Source organism: Chiloscyllium plagiosum, chromosome 44 (assembly GCF_004010195.1).
Source record: "Chiloscyllium plagiosum isolate BGI_BamShark_2017 chromosome 44, ASM401019v2, whole genome shotgun sequence".
Classification (NCBI taxonomy): Eukaryota; Metazoa; Chordata; class Chondrichthyes; order Orectolobiformes; family Hemiscylliidae; genus Chiloscyllium; species Chiloscyllium plagiosum.
Window position 1 is genome coordinate 13,257,979 of NC_057753.1, and position 14,418 is coordinate 13,272,396.

The 14,418-nt window shown below is 43.8% G+C and overlaps 2 protein-coding genes across 2 annotated transcripts in view; one reads left to right on the forward strand and one right to left on the reverse strand.

The window, feature by feature from the left end:
* LOC122543591 (zinc finger protein 229-like) overlaps positions 1 to 11,822 on the forward strand; it is a 16,338-nt gene extending 4,516 nt beyond the window's left edge. The window contains exon 3 of the mRNA XM_043682407.1: positions 6,655 to 11,822. Coding sequence (XP_043538342.1) covers positions 6,820 to 8,058 — 1,239 coding nt within the window. The 5' untranslated portion in view covers positions 6,655 to 6,819 and the 3' untranslated portion in view covers positions 8,059 to 11,822. The remainder of the gene's footprint in view (positions 1 to 6,654) is intronic.
* LOC122543593 (zinc finger protein 2-like) overlaps positions 1 to 14,418 on the reverse strand; it is a 32,828-nt gene that overhangs the window by 11,377 nt on the left and 7,033 nt on the right. The gene's annotated exons all lie outside the window — the stretch shown is intronic.

Below are 14,418 nucleotides of genomic sequence, written 5' to 3' on the forward strand. Positions count from 1 at the left end.
GCAAAGTCTTTTCCCTGGGGTCGGGGAGTCCAGAACTAGAGGGCATAGGCTTAGGGTAAGAGGGGAAAGATATAAAAGAGACCTATGGGGCAACTCTTTCATGCAGAGGGTGGTACGTGTATGGAATGCGTTGCCTGAGGATGTGGTGGTGGCTGGTACAATTGCAATATTTAAGAGGCTTTTGGATGGGTATATGAATAGGAAGGGTTTGGAGGGATATGAGCCTGGTGCTGGCAGGTGGGACTAGATTGGGTTGGGATATCTGGTCGGCATGGACGGGTTGGACCGAAGGGTCTGTTTCCATGCTGTACATCTCTGACTCAGGTCGGGAAACCAGAATTGCGCACAATATTCCAAAAGTGGCCTAACCAATGTCTTGTACAGACGCAAAATGACCTCCCAACTCCTAAACTCAATGCTCTGACCAATAAAGGAAAGCATACCAAACACCACCTTCACAATCCTATCTACCTGACACTCCATCTTTCAAGGAACTATGAATCTGTACTCCAAGATCTCTCTGTTCAGAAACACTCCCCACAACCTTAACTTTAAGTGTATAAATCCTGCCTTGATTTGTGTTTCTAAATGCAGCATCTCGCATTTTATCTAAATTAAACTCCATCTGCCACTCATTGGCCCATTGAATCACAATCCCATTGAACTCTGTGGTAGCCTCCTTCGCTGTCTATTACACCTCCAATTTTGGTGTCACCTGCAAACGTACTAACTATACCTCCTTTGGTCACATCCAAATCATTTATATAAATGATGAAAAGCAGTAGACATAACACCGATCCCTTGTGGCACACCACTAGTCACAGGCCTCCAGTCTGAAAGGCAACCCTCCACCACTACCCCTGCTCTTCGATCTTTGAGCAAATTCTGAATCCAGTTCTTCCTGTATTTCATGCGATCTAACCTTGCTAACCAATCTACCATGACACACCTTGCCAAATGCCTTACTGGAGTCCACCACTCTGCCCACATTAATCCTCTTCGTTACTTCAAAACTCAGTCAAGTTAGTGTGGCATGATTTCCCATGCACAAAGCCATGTTGACTCTTCCTAATCAGTCCTTGCCTTTCCAAATACATGTAAATCCTGTCCCTTAGGATTCCTTCCAACAGCTTGCCCACCACCGATATCAGGCTCACCAGTCTATAATTCCCTGGCTTTTCCTTACTCCCTTTCTTAAATAATGGCATCACATTAGCCAACCTGCGGTCTTCCGGTACCTTGCCTGTGCCTATCGATGATCCAAATATCTCAGTGGGGGGTGGGGTCTATACTACAATCCCAATAAGGTGATAATCCCTTTTTTTACTTCTCAGTTCCATGTTCCAGGAATATCTGGAAGTACAGACATAATGTTATCCCTTATCAAAAATGCCACTCCCTTTCTCTTCTGCACCCCTTTCTATCCTTCCTTATAGTGTTTGTATCCTGGAATATTAAGCTGCTAGTCCTGTCCATTCCTGAGCCACGTTTCTGTAATTGCTTTGACACCACACCATTCTGATTTCTCGCTGTCAGCCTCAGAAATACGTCTGTGCCTCTGATTACAGAATCCCCTATCACAATTGATCGCTTGGAACCTGGCGTACTCGTTACATTACAACCAGTCTCGGTACCAGAAACTTGGTTGTTCATGCTACATTCCCCTGAGAGTAAATCACCCCCTACGTTTTCCAAATCAGCTTACTTGTTTCAGAAGGGGATAGCCACAGGAAGCTCCTGCACTACCTGCTTCTGTCTACCTTTTCTGGCAGCAACCCATCTGCCTGACTGTATCTGCGGTTTTTCTCCACTTCTATAACTGCAATCCAAAACGGCCCCTCGCTCGTGTAAATTACTCATTGCTTCTAACTGCCACTCCAACTGATCCATGCAATCTGATTGCATTCGCAAACAAACACACTTACTGCAAGCCATCAGTAACATGGAAATTCTCCCTAATCTCCCAAATCCGACAGGAAGAGCACATCACTCTACTAAATGCCGTCTTTACACTTCAACAATCTACAGAAAATAGCACTGTCTTACTGCTCTTAAAAAAAAACTGCTCCAGGCTAACTTAGTACCTATGTTTTATATTGTTAAATTTTAATCAAGAGACAGATCTCAATAAAACACACAACCAAAAAGAACCCACTCTGCTCACGACTTTTTTTTAAAAAAAAAGGACAGCAACATTACATTCAAAAACCATGTAAATTGGTGCTTTGTGACAAGGATGGATACGATGGGATTTCTGTGACTGCAAACATGAATCCAGGATGCCATGTGACCTCCCTGGCACCCGAATCAGGATTTTCTGGAGCTGCAGGGTGAACAGCCTGAGATTGTTGAACACATGAGAACAAACATTTGTTTTTTGAGGGCCTGAAAGCTGAACATAGAAAGATAGGAGATGCATTAAAACACAGGAACTGTAATGTAATAATATCAGCTGTACTCCCAGTGCCACATGCTCGTGACAGCATGAATAAGAGGATAGATCAGATAAATGTGAGGCTTCATAAAGAGTTTAGGTTCTTGGGGCATTGGAACCATTTCTGTGGGAGGTGGGACCTGCAGAAGTCTGACTCGTTGTCCCTGGCGAGAGCTGGGACAAATCTCCCCTTGGAGGCCTTTGCTAGTTCCGTTGGTGATGTTTAAAAGTAGATTGGCAGGCAAATGTGAACAAGAGCGTAGACTGAGATGGGTCAGGTTCAGATCAGGAAGAGGGATAGAGAATGTTAGTGATGCTGTCAGCAGCTCAGAAAGACAAAAGAAAGGAGGATTAAACGAGAATAGAGTTTCTTCATATGTCAGGACTGCGATTTCGGAAAATCAGTCTGGTGAATCTTCTTTACTCTCTCTCTCAATGGCCAGGTCATCATTCCTTGGGAAAGGAAACAAAGGTGCACACAATACTCCAGATGTGGGCTTACCAAGGCCCTTGCAGAAAGTCATCTGTGCTGCTGTACTTGCATCCTCATTATGACAGTTAACATATCACTTGCATTCTTCTCTCTCTGCATGCTTTCAAAAAGGGGGTCAGGAACCAAAATGGCTTCAGTCTCAGACACCAAATTATTGAACACAATATCCCCATTGTATGCATGCTGGTCATCAATCACCTACTAAATCTTTTCCCATTTTCTGGCACTTAACACTATATTGTGGTGCCTTTTGTTTGATCATCTAAACATTTCAAGGTTACAAAGGTTCCTGCATCTGCTACCATTTCAGATGCTGCCTGATCTGCTAAATGCCTCCAGCATTTTCTGATTTTATTTCAGATTTCCACTATTTTGCTTAAGTTAGTATCACGTAGAGTTATACAGCACGCAAAAAGACCCTTAGCTCCAAGTCACCCATGCTGACTAGATAGCCTAAACGGATCTAGTCCCATTTGCCAGCATTCGGCTCTTATCTCTCTGAACCCTTCCTATTAATGTCTCCATCCAAATGCCTTTTAAAATGTTCTAATTGAGCCTGCACAAGCCTGACCAATTGCCCCTGGGCAGAGCTTAGAGAAATCTCTTGGCGGAGTTGCGAGTTCCATTGGTTCCCATCCCCCATCAGACCAATTTGAAATCTCACCAGTGTGTCGACTGAGATGGGTCAAATTAAGTTCAGGAAGTGGGTGATAGAATATTAGTTAGTGATGCAGTCAGCGGCTCAAAGAGAAAACAAAGGATTAAACGAGGCTGGGGGCTCTGCTCAAACGTCAGTCCTGACATCCTAGGAATTATGGGCGGCACGGTGGCACAGTGGTTAGCACTGCTGCCTCACAGCGCCTGAGACCCGGGTTCAATTCCCGCCTCAGGCGACTGACTGTGTGGAGTTTGCACGTTGTTGAACACATGAGAACAAACAACATTTGTTTTTTTGAGGGCCTGAAAGCTGAACATAGAAAGATAGGAGATGCATTAAATCTCACCAGTGTGTCGACTTAGATGGGTCAAATTAAGTTCAGGAAGTGGGTGATAGAATATTAGTTAGTGATGCAGTCAGCGGCTCAAAGAGAAAACAAAGGATGTGGACTTGTTGGGCCGAAGGGCCTGTTTCCACACTGTAATGTAATGTAATCTAATCTAATCAGTCTGGTGAATCTTCTTTAGACCAGGGCATCCTTCCTTGGGAAAGGAGAACAAAGGTGAATACATTACACCAGGTGTGGACTTAGCAAAGCCCAAACAGAACGATATCCCTGCTCCTCTACTCAAATCTTCTCACTGTGAAGGCCAGTGTGTCATTCACATCCTTCACTGTGTGCCACTGCTTCCTGCTTCCTAAAAGAGAGAGTCACAGTGAAACACAGAACAAAATGGGTTCAGAGGCTCTGATGTAAATTTCTAAAGCAGCATACTTGTCCCCATCGTATCCATATTGTCATCCAGCCCCTGTTAACTCTAATCCCATTTTCCGGTACTCAGCATGTATAGTGCCTTGTATGATCATCTAAACACTTTAAGGTTGTAATGGTTCCTGCATCTGTTACCATTTCAGATCCTGCCAGACCTGCTGAATGTCTCCAGCATTTTCTGATTTTATTTTGGATTTCCAATATTTTGCTTGGAGTACTTAATATCATGTAGTAATACAGCAAGGAAACAAACCCTTTGTTCCAACTTGTCCATTGCAATCAGATAACCTAAACTGATCGAATCACATTTGGCCCATATCCAACCAAAACCTTCCTATTCATGTACCATTCAGATAACATTTTACTGGTGTAACTGCACCTGTCTCCACTACCTCCTCATTTCATACATGCACCACCCTCTCTGAAAAGATTGTCCCTCAGGTCCCTTTTTAAATCTTTCCCCTCTCTCCTTAAACCTACGTGCTCTAGTTTTGAACTCCCTTACCTTGATTTAAAAAGTCCTCAGCTCTTCACCTTATCCATGATCCACATAAGATCATTCCTAAGACTCTGACACTTCAGAGGCAAAAAAGGCCCAGTCTATTGAGCTTCTGTAACACATCTCTCCAATTCCAGCAACAACTTTGTAAATCTTTTCTGAATGCTTTCAAGTTTAACAGCACCTTTGTGCTTTTTGAGAAGATTTATAGCTCTGGTTGAGATGCAGGTTGTAAGTTTGCTCGGTGAGCTTGTTTTCTGACATCTCGTCACCATGGTAGGTAACATAATCAGTGAGCCTTTGTTGAAGCGCTGGTGTTCTGTCCCGCTTTCTATTTGTGTGTCTTGGTCTCTTAAGGTGGGCGATTGCCATTTCCAGTTCTTTTTCTCAGAGGTTGGTAAATGGGGTCTAACTCGACATGTTTATTGATGGAGTTCTGGTTTGAATGCCAGGCCTCTAGGAATTCCCGTGCGTGTCTCTGTTTAGCCTGTCCTAGCTGGATATGTTGTCCCAGTTGAAGTGGTGTCCGTAAACGGAGCTGCATCAAGACATTATTTAAATGGGCCACAACACACTGCAGCACCCCAGAACTATGAGCAGCGGAAGTAAAATACCCATGCAGCGTATTCAAGAAGGAGTACCCGATAAACGGTCCGCTGATTCTTAAACAACAAACCCAAACAAGTAGACACAATATGTGCAGAAACCCTCGCCACACTACCATATATTAAAAACATTTCGGAGTTGACTACCAGATCACTCTGACCCCTTAGCATCATGGTAGCCCACAAATCTACCAACACACAAACAGCTACTGACGAACACAAAGGACCCTATACCAACAACCAGCAAAATGAATGTCATTTACAAAGTACCTTGCAAGGACTGTAACAAACACTACATCGGACAGACAGGCAGAAAACTAGCCACCAGGATACACAAACACCAACGAGCCACCAAAAGACATGACCAACTATCACTAGTATCCTTACATACAGATGAAGATGACCACTATGACTGCGACAAATTATTCATCTGAGGACAGGCTAAACAGAGACACACACACACACACACACAATATCCTAGAAGACGGCATTCAAACTGGAACCTCATCAATAAACACACTGATTTGGACCCATTTACCAACCTCCTGAGGAAAAAAAGAACCGGAAATGATATCACCCACCATTAAGAGACCAAGTGACACGAATAGAATGGGGGACAGAACACCAGCGCTTCACCGGAGGCTCACTGATGTTATCTCGTGTGGTGATGAAACGTCTGAAGACAAACCTGTCAGCTCAGCAAGTAAACTTCCAACCTTTAATGACTTCTTTCCTATAGCAGGGAGAGCAGAACTGAATACAGTCTTCCAAAATAGGCCAAACCCATGTCTAATACAGCCACAACTGCTGTACTCCATGACTGACCAATAAAGGTCATTTCAAATGCCACCTTCACCACCCTGTCTACCTGCAACCCCACTTGCAAGAAACCTGTGCACTTGTTCTTAGCCCTTTGGAGGCATTGAAGGATATTGAGAAATAACAGGATTGAGTTGGAGATGAATAAAATGTGTCTGCTTTGTACCTGCCTCTTCCACCTCGATCTCTTTGTAGTTTTGTGCAAACACTAACTGGTTCTCTTCCCTTAAGGATATGTATGGGCCAGTTCAGTTTTTATAATCCAGCAGCTTTCTTCACTGTCATTTCCACAACTGACCAGATCAATTGCTCTCTGTTTCACAACCTGGGTGTTCTTCTGATTTCCCCTAATGCCTTTGTTTTATGTTTGAAAGGTTGACTCGCATTTCGAGACTTCAAATGAAAACACGTCCAGATCTAACAGTCACTCCACTTCTCATAACCTAATTAGCACAGAATTTTCAGCATTAGAGGAAGAAGCAACATTCACGCAGGGGAGAAACAGTGCGTGTGGATGATTCAGTGAACAGTCATTTGAAATGGCCAAACGCCAGCGCAGTCACACTGGGGAGAGACTGTGGAAATGTGGGGATTGTGGGAAGGGATTCCTTTGTCCATCCAAGCTTGAACTTCACCAACGCAGTCACACTGGGGAGAAGCCATTCACTTGCTCCGACTGTGGGAAGGGCTTCAGTCGGTCGTCACGCCTGCGGATCCACCAGCGGGTTCACACTGGAGAGAGACCTTTCATCTGCTCGATGTGCGGGAAACCATTCGCTGAGTCATCCAGCCTTCAGAAACACCAGCGAATTCACACTGGAGAGAGACCGTTCACCTGCTCGGATTGTGGGAAGGGATTTGCCCTGTCATCCAACCTGCGAATCCACCAGAGACGTCACACAGGGGACAGGCCGTTCACTTGCTCCACGTGTGAGATGGGATTCAGTCAGTTATCCAGCCTGCAGATACACCAGCGAGTTCACACTGGTGAGAGACCATTCACTTGCTCCCAGTGTGGGAAAGGATTCAGCCAGTCGTGCAACCTGCTGACACACCAGCGAGGGCACAGTGGGGAGAGGCCATTCACCTGTTCTGAATGTGGAAAAGGATTCATTCGCTCATCTGAACTACTGAAACACCAGCGAATTCATACCGGAGAGAAACCATTCATATGCTCCGATTGTGGGAAGGGATTTACCCAGTCGTCTAACCTGCAGAGACACCAGCGTGTTCACACTGGGGAGAGACCATTCACCTGCTTGGTGTGCGCGAAACCATTCGCTGACTCATCCACCCTTCTGAAGCACCAGCGAATTCACACTGGAGAGAGACCGTTCACCTGCTCCGATTGTGGGAAGGGATTTACGCTGTCGTCCAACCTGCGGATCCACCAGCGAGTTCACACTGGGGAGAGACCGTTCACTTGCTCCATGTGTGGGATGGGATTCAGTCAGTTATCCAGCCTGAAGATACACCAGCGAGTTCACACTGGTGAGAGACCATTCACTTGCTCCCAGTGTGGGAAAGGATTCAGTCAGTCATGCAACCTGCTGACACACCAGCGAGGGCACAGTGGGGAGAGGCCATTCACCTGTTCTGAATGTGGAAAAGGATTCATTCGCTCATCTGAACTACTGGAACACCAGCGCATTCATACCGGAGAGAAACCATTCACGTGCTCAGATTGTGGGAAGGGATTTACCCAGTCGTCCCACCTGCGGAGACACCAGCGTGTTCACACGCGGGAGAAAGTGTCACTTGGTCAAGCTACCTGCTGATACACCAGCCTATTCAAATCAATGGAGAGACGGTTCACTTCTGTATGAGAAATGATTAAGCTGTTAACACACCAGCGAAATGACACTAGGTAGATCTGTTCACCTGCTGTATTTGTGTAAAACAGTTTGCTATTTGCTTACACCATGCAAATTCACAATGAACCACAGGTGTAGGGTTTTGATTTTACTCACACACTAAAATGAACATTGGGCCATTTGTATTGATGCTATTAATGAAAAGGGGCTGATATTGTAGATACAATTGTGTATCTGTCATAATTCTAAGATAGGTTTTGAAAATAATGGCAATGTCGCTTTACATCAACACACATGACGACTGTCTACCTGCATATTGCTTGTAAATTGTTTTTGAGGTTCATCGTACAGCTCTCCTCATATCTCCCTATTTAACTTCCCTGTTGCACGTTTACCTGAAAGTATCTGCTCCCTGCACATTCTGGCCAAATCACATCTGCTCTTATTAAAATCAACCAACCATGAGTTCTTTACTAACTGTCAGCATTGGATTTTGATGCTATTGTGGGATAACAAAAATCAGCCTTTTGCTAAAACTAAGTTACATCAAAGTCTTTGTCTAATTCTGAGTGCCTTAGATATAAGATAATCAGTGTCCTTCACACAAGCAGTTGGCAGAAGGCATGACCAGAGTGAAATATAAACTGAAATGCTAGCAATTTAGTTCCAAGTGCTGTTGTGGCGCATGCAACTTAACTTGGCAAGCAGATGGGATACAGAGATAATGTCCAAAAGGTTAATAAGAAAAGGAGAAGAATGAACAAGACGGTCAGAAAGGCATTGACATCAGGTACGAGGGAGTTTGATGTAGCAGAATAGCATTTACTACAATTATAAATTAAGAACAGGGTATGATAACATTGCTGTCACTGAATCATGGTTGAGAGAGAGAGAGACAGACAGCATTGGAAGCTGAATACTCCAGGATATAGGATCTTCATGCGAGAAAGAGAAGGAGGTGGCATTACAATGTTCAGGGAATTTATTACAGCAGTAAGGAGGGGTGACATCTTAGAAACCTCCTTAAATTAACCTGTATGGGTAGAACAGTTAGAGCTGCTAAGGAGGCAAATTTCAGCCACATGTAAAAAAGAGTTAGGGTCATGAGAGTGGGGGATTTCAGCTTCCCCAACATTAACTGTGGTCATCATTGTGTGAAAGGTTTCGAGGAAGGTTTTGGATAGATTCAGGACCGCTTTTGAAACCAATATGTAGAAATGCCAACAAGGAAGGGGGACGTCCAAGACTTGGCTTTAGATAACAGAAGTGGACAACTGTATCAGTGGGGGATCATTTTGCAGACAGTTGTCAGAACCGTTAAAAAGATTCAGGATTGTTATGGAAAAAGGACAAAGGTTGGGCCTCAAATCAATGTTTGAAATTGGTTGATTTTAATAAGAGCAGATGTGATTTGGCCAGAATGTGCAGGGAGCAGATACTTTCAGGTAAACGTGCAACAGGGAAGTTAAATAGGGAGATATGAGGAGAGCTGTACGGAGAACCTGAATTGATACAGCCAGGTAAAATAAAGGGAAATGCTCAATTGTCTTACAGTTACATTAATGGACAACAGATAATAGGCAAAAGAGTAAGGTCCATTAATTTCAATCTCAAAATTCTCCATAGTTCGCCCCTTCCCACTCGTGAATACTGACGCAAAGTATTCATTTACAATCAGGCCGACATTCTCCAGTTCGAAACGCTGATTACTGCTGTTGCCCTAAAAGAAACTAGCATGGAGAGAGTGAGAAGGTTTTGAGTCATCTGGCAGGCTAAACTGTGGATAAACCCCCACAGTCAACAAGTTACAACCTGACTACATTTGCATGGTAGTATCAGCCAAGTTAAGCCACCTCATGATAACCCTTATTTGTGCCTCTTAATAACACGTCTGGAATGGGGAGACCAGCAGGAGGAATATGTTTGTGAAATCCAGACATGGGGGCAGTAGAAAACAGCAAGTGTTCCCAATATTGGGGTGTAATCCAGGCTGTTGACTCCAGCCTCTTGACATTCCAAAATCTGACCAGAAAAGGTACTTTGTGCCCTTTGACTGGTGAACCTCATCATTGACATTGTCCCCTTTATCTATCACTCATTCGATGTCCTGGTGCAGGTGGCCAATGACACTGCAGAGGCCTTGGAATGAAATAAGCACTGAAATGGTAGCTGTCTGTAAAACAGTGCTGATTGGATACTGGCTGAAAACACAGCCACTTGTGCCATAATTGGGACTGAACGCTGTGCTTCTATCCCAGATAACTCTGAAGCCATCACCGATTTAGCAGCACTTGGACAAAAACAGGTGTATAAGCTATGTGGAGTTGGGCAACATTCTGGTCAGGATGCTTGGGAACCTCCCTGGTGCAGGGCATAATGTTATTCTTTGTCGAAATTCTCATTTTATATTCTTTGCTTTTATTAGTCAAATGATGTTGCCAACAGGCGGCCTCTACCGCAGCCCACCAAGTAAGTCTCCTGAAAGCTAAGCAACCCGTGAGGCAATCATTCTTGTATTAATAGCTTATCTATGTACTTGCAAGCTTTGTGATTTGCTTAAGGAGGAATCAAAGGAGGTGGGGGGAGGGACGGGTGTGATTGTTACAGCTGCCCATGACAGAGGCACAAAGTAGCTGATGGAATGCAGTAGAACAGTAACATTTACTGTCAAGGATTGCTCCATGAGCAAGGCCGTAGATTATAACATTAACATTAGATTAATATAGTTTCACAAGTAGCACAATAGCAGCTTTGTAAAACATAGATAATCACGTGTAACATTTGACTAATCCCAAGTAGAACAAGAGAACATTTGATGCTGCTAGCACAAGTCAAGGTTGCAGAGTTTTTTAAAAATAATTTAATCTGTAATATACTGAGGGAAATTACTAAATTATTCAAAGAAGTTTCATTCACTAAAAGTACCCCCTCCCCTTATCATTGCATGTAGTGAGAAATTTAAACGTTCCTGGTCTAATTCATTGGCAATTGACATGTGCAGAAGGATAAGAAAGTCTGTGCAAACGTCATGACTGAGGTTGGACAACATGCCTGTCCATCTCAGCCATTAGCATACCAGGAACCAGTTACAGATTGACAACTCCACTCTGCTGACCATTGGTAATCCCAGGAAGCTGTTTATAAGTTAATGCTTTTTTTTGTGTGTGACTTTTTATTGTATGTTCCCTGTGACTTTGGTCTCTGAAAATATTTGATCCAACACTAGGGCTATAGATGTTTCATATTTGGCCTTTTAGAATGCATTTCAGATGGTGCCATGTGGCACATTGGTTAGAAATTTAGAAATCTTTGGGTCCTTGGTAATATGGATAGGAAACAGAGGGGAGATAAACATGGGCACTGCTCTGCTTTGAGACAATTTGAAAGTGGCGTTCCTCAGGGATCGGTGTTGGTATCCTCGCTTTTTCTGAGTTATGTAAACAATTTGGAGATGGGTTTTGAGGGCGACATCTCAAAATTTACAAATGATAATAAACTGTGCAGAATAGTGAACTGTGAGGATCATGTTAAGCGACTTCAGACAGATATTGACAAGTTGGCAAAATGGGCAGACACCTGGCAAGTGAATTCCAATGCAGAGAAATGCAAGATAATTCATTGTGCTAGAAGATGCAAAGAGGCACAATACAGGTCCTCATGTCCCCTTTTTGCCCTCCTGATTTCTTTCTCAAGTACACTCCTACTGCCTTTATACCCTAAGGATTCACTCGATCTCTGCTGTTGACACCTAACATATGCTTCCTTCTTTTTCTTGACCAAAACCTCAATTTCTCTAGTCATCCAGCGTTCCCCAGACCTACCAGCCTTGCCTTTCACCCTGACAGGAACATACTGTCTCTGGACTCTCACTATCTCATTTTTAAAGGCTTCCCATTTTCCAGCCATCCCTTTAGTCTGTAAGAATAATCAATGTATCCCCCCCCATATCAATCAATCCTTACGTAAGATTAGAACATTAATTCATCAGATTGTCTCCTTACTTTTAGCAGAAATCTTCCCTGGAGTCCCCTACCACAATCCTCCACATTTCCACGGTTTCTCCAAGGTGTGGGTGTCCTTGTGTCATTGAAGCCTTCCTCTCGTACAAAACAAACCTATTGCTTAATTACTCCTGGAAAAAGTACCATCTTTTCCAGATTGTTAAAATACAGTAGTCCCCCGATACCTGCAGGGAATATGTTCCAGGACCTACAGCAGAACCCCGAAACATCAGATCGGAGCGAACCCATTCATTTGAATGGGAAATGTACCTTCCTGGCAGCCTCTTGGTCCCTGGTTCCCTACATAGGGGGACCTTGCTTATCTGAAAGAGATGGGCGATTTCGTTCAGATAATTGATTATTCGGATAATCAATTTGACCTTAAACAAGGCAAGCCATACTGATCTAATGCTGTGCTCTACCGGAGAGTTTGTTTAGATCTATAATTTTGCTATTTAAACAAACTAATCTTTGCATTATTCAAATTGCAGGTTAAACAGAGGACTAAACCCTTACCATCACATAAATATATGAAATCTCAGCATTAAGCAAGGTCCCAAACAGCTTCTACAATCACAAGAGCATTTGTCAGTTTCTGGGAACTCAGTGTCACGATAGAAATACAAAAGCACCGCCTTGCACGTGCATTTACTTTACTGGCCATTTTCTACATGATTGGCCCAGTAAAGTGATGGGAATAAAGCACTTATCTTTGCAAAGGGCTGTGTAACTTATCCATATGTTTTTTTAAAAAATCCAGTCGCTGATACTTAAGGTGCCGGTGTTTCTTTGCTTTTGCCAGCATTTTCACATGTTCTTCAGTACAGGTAATCCAAATTCACTTACCTCTTTTATGTAACGTTTTTGCAGGACCTTGAGATTTTCTTTGGATAATCCAAAAATCGAATAATTGATATTTGGATAAGAGGTTCCTCTGTAATATGTTCAGACTACAGTAATCCGCGGGTAACTGAAATCGCGGAAAACAATTCCATGGATATGGGGGTGAACCTGTAATTAAATTTCTTTCCACAGTCACTGATACATGTGTGTGTACATCTCAATACTTTTGCAGTCACAATTTGTCCACAGTATGAGCACCTTTCCTTTCACTTTCAAAAGCTGATGATGTTCGGATCAAGAAACTCTCAGATCTCAATCCATTCCATCAGTACCCTACAACAGACTAAACAAAAGTCAACACTGTCAGTACAGAATGGAAATTCACAACAGTCAGTATTAACTGGAACATTTTTTTCCTCTCTTGTTCACCCAAAGCTGTAAATCCCAGTCACACACACACACACACACACTCTTCCCTGAGCTGAAATCCAATCCCGTCTCCTCCCTTCTCTCCTGCATTTCCAGTGAGCTCTCTCCCTCCATCTCCTCCTCTGGATCCAGGTCCCTAGCTCCTGTCTGCACCAAGAATCAAATCAATGAGTCAGATTCAGAGTTTGGGGTCCCCCGTGGGAGTTGGTGAAGTCTCCCCATACACCTCCCAAGTTTTCCTTCCTGATCAGTGCCTTATTGATTTTTCGCCCAAACTGGAACACCTTATGTTCTTTTCCCACCCCTATCCTCTGATGCGAGCCATGCTTCAGTCGCTGCCCCAGGATGAGGTCCATTCCTCTGGGTCCTGTTCCCAGAGCGAGGGAGCTACCAATGACAGATGCTGTGGGTGCGTTGAATGAATTTTCTCTCTCCCAACTTGTGTGGCACTTACCCCGACTGCAACAACTGGTTAGCATTGCGGGACCCACTCATACAACACATGATCCAGATCACAAAGGCTTCCAGGTGATTGACAGCAGCAGCTGACCAATAGAAAGGAGGGAGCAGAGCTGAAGGTGTAGGACAATGTCATTATAAACAACAAATGAATGTGGGAACACTGGGGGGGGGGGGGGGGGGATGAGCAGTTTATTGAGGATAGGGTCAATGGAGCAGCAGGAGGGTCTCTCGGACAAACCTAGCAATGCGAGAGTCTGGCAGGTGAGAAACAAGAGGAAGATTCCATTTCAAGACTCGATCAGGGGCAATTGTAAGACATTCTGGCCTGGTGTTCTGTGAATATTTTCTATACAGACTGCTCAGAGATATTAATTACCTATCTCCGAAAGTGTGACTTGAACCCAGGTCTCCTGATTGAGAGGTAAACAAATGACCACTGTGCCATTAAAAACCCCTCCCTGGTGGGGTCACGAAAGGGAGGGAAGATTTTCTCAATCTCACTGACAAAGACGCTCCATGAACTCCTTGCACGTGCTGTCAGAGGTGACAATGGAGGACACAAGGGACCAGCCTTTCAAAGGAACTCACT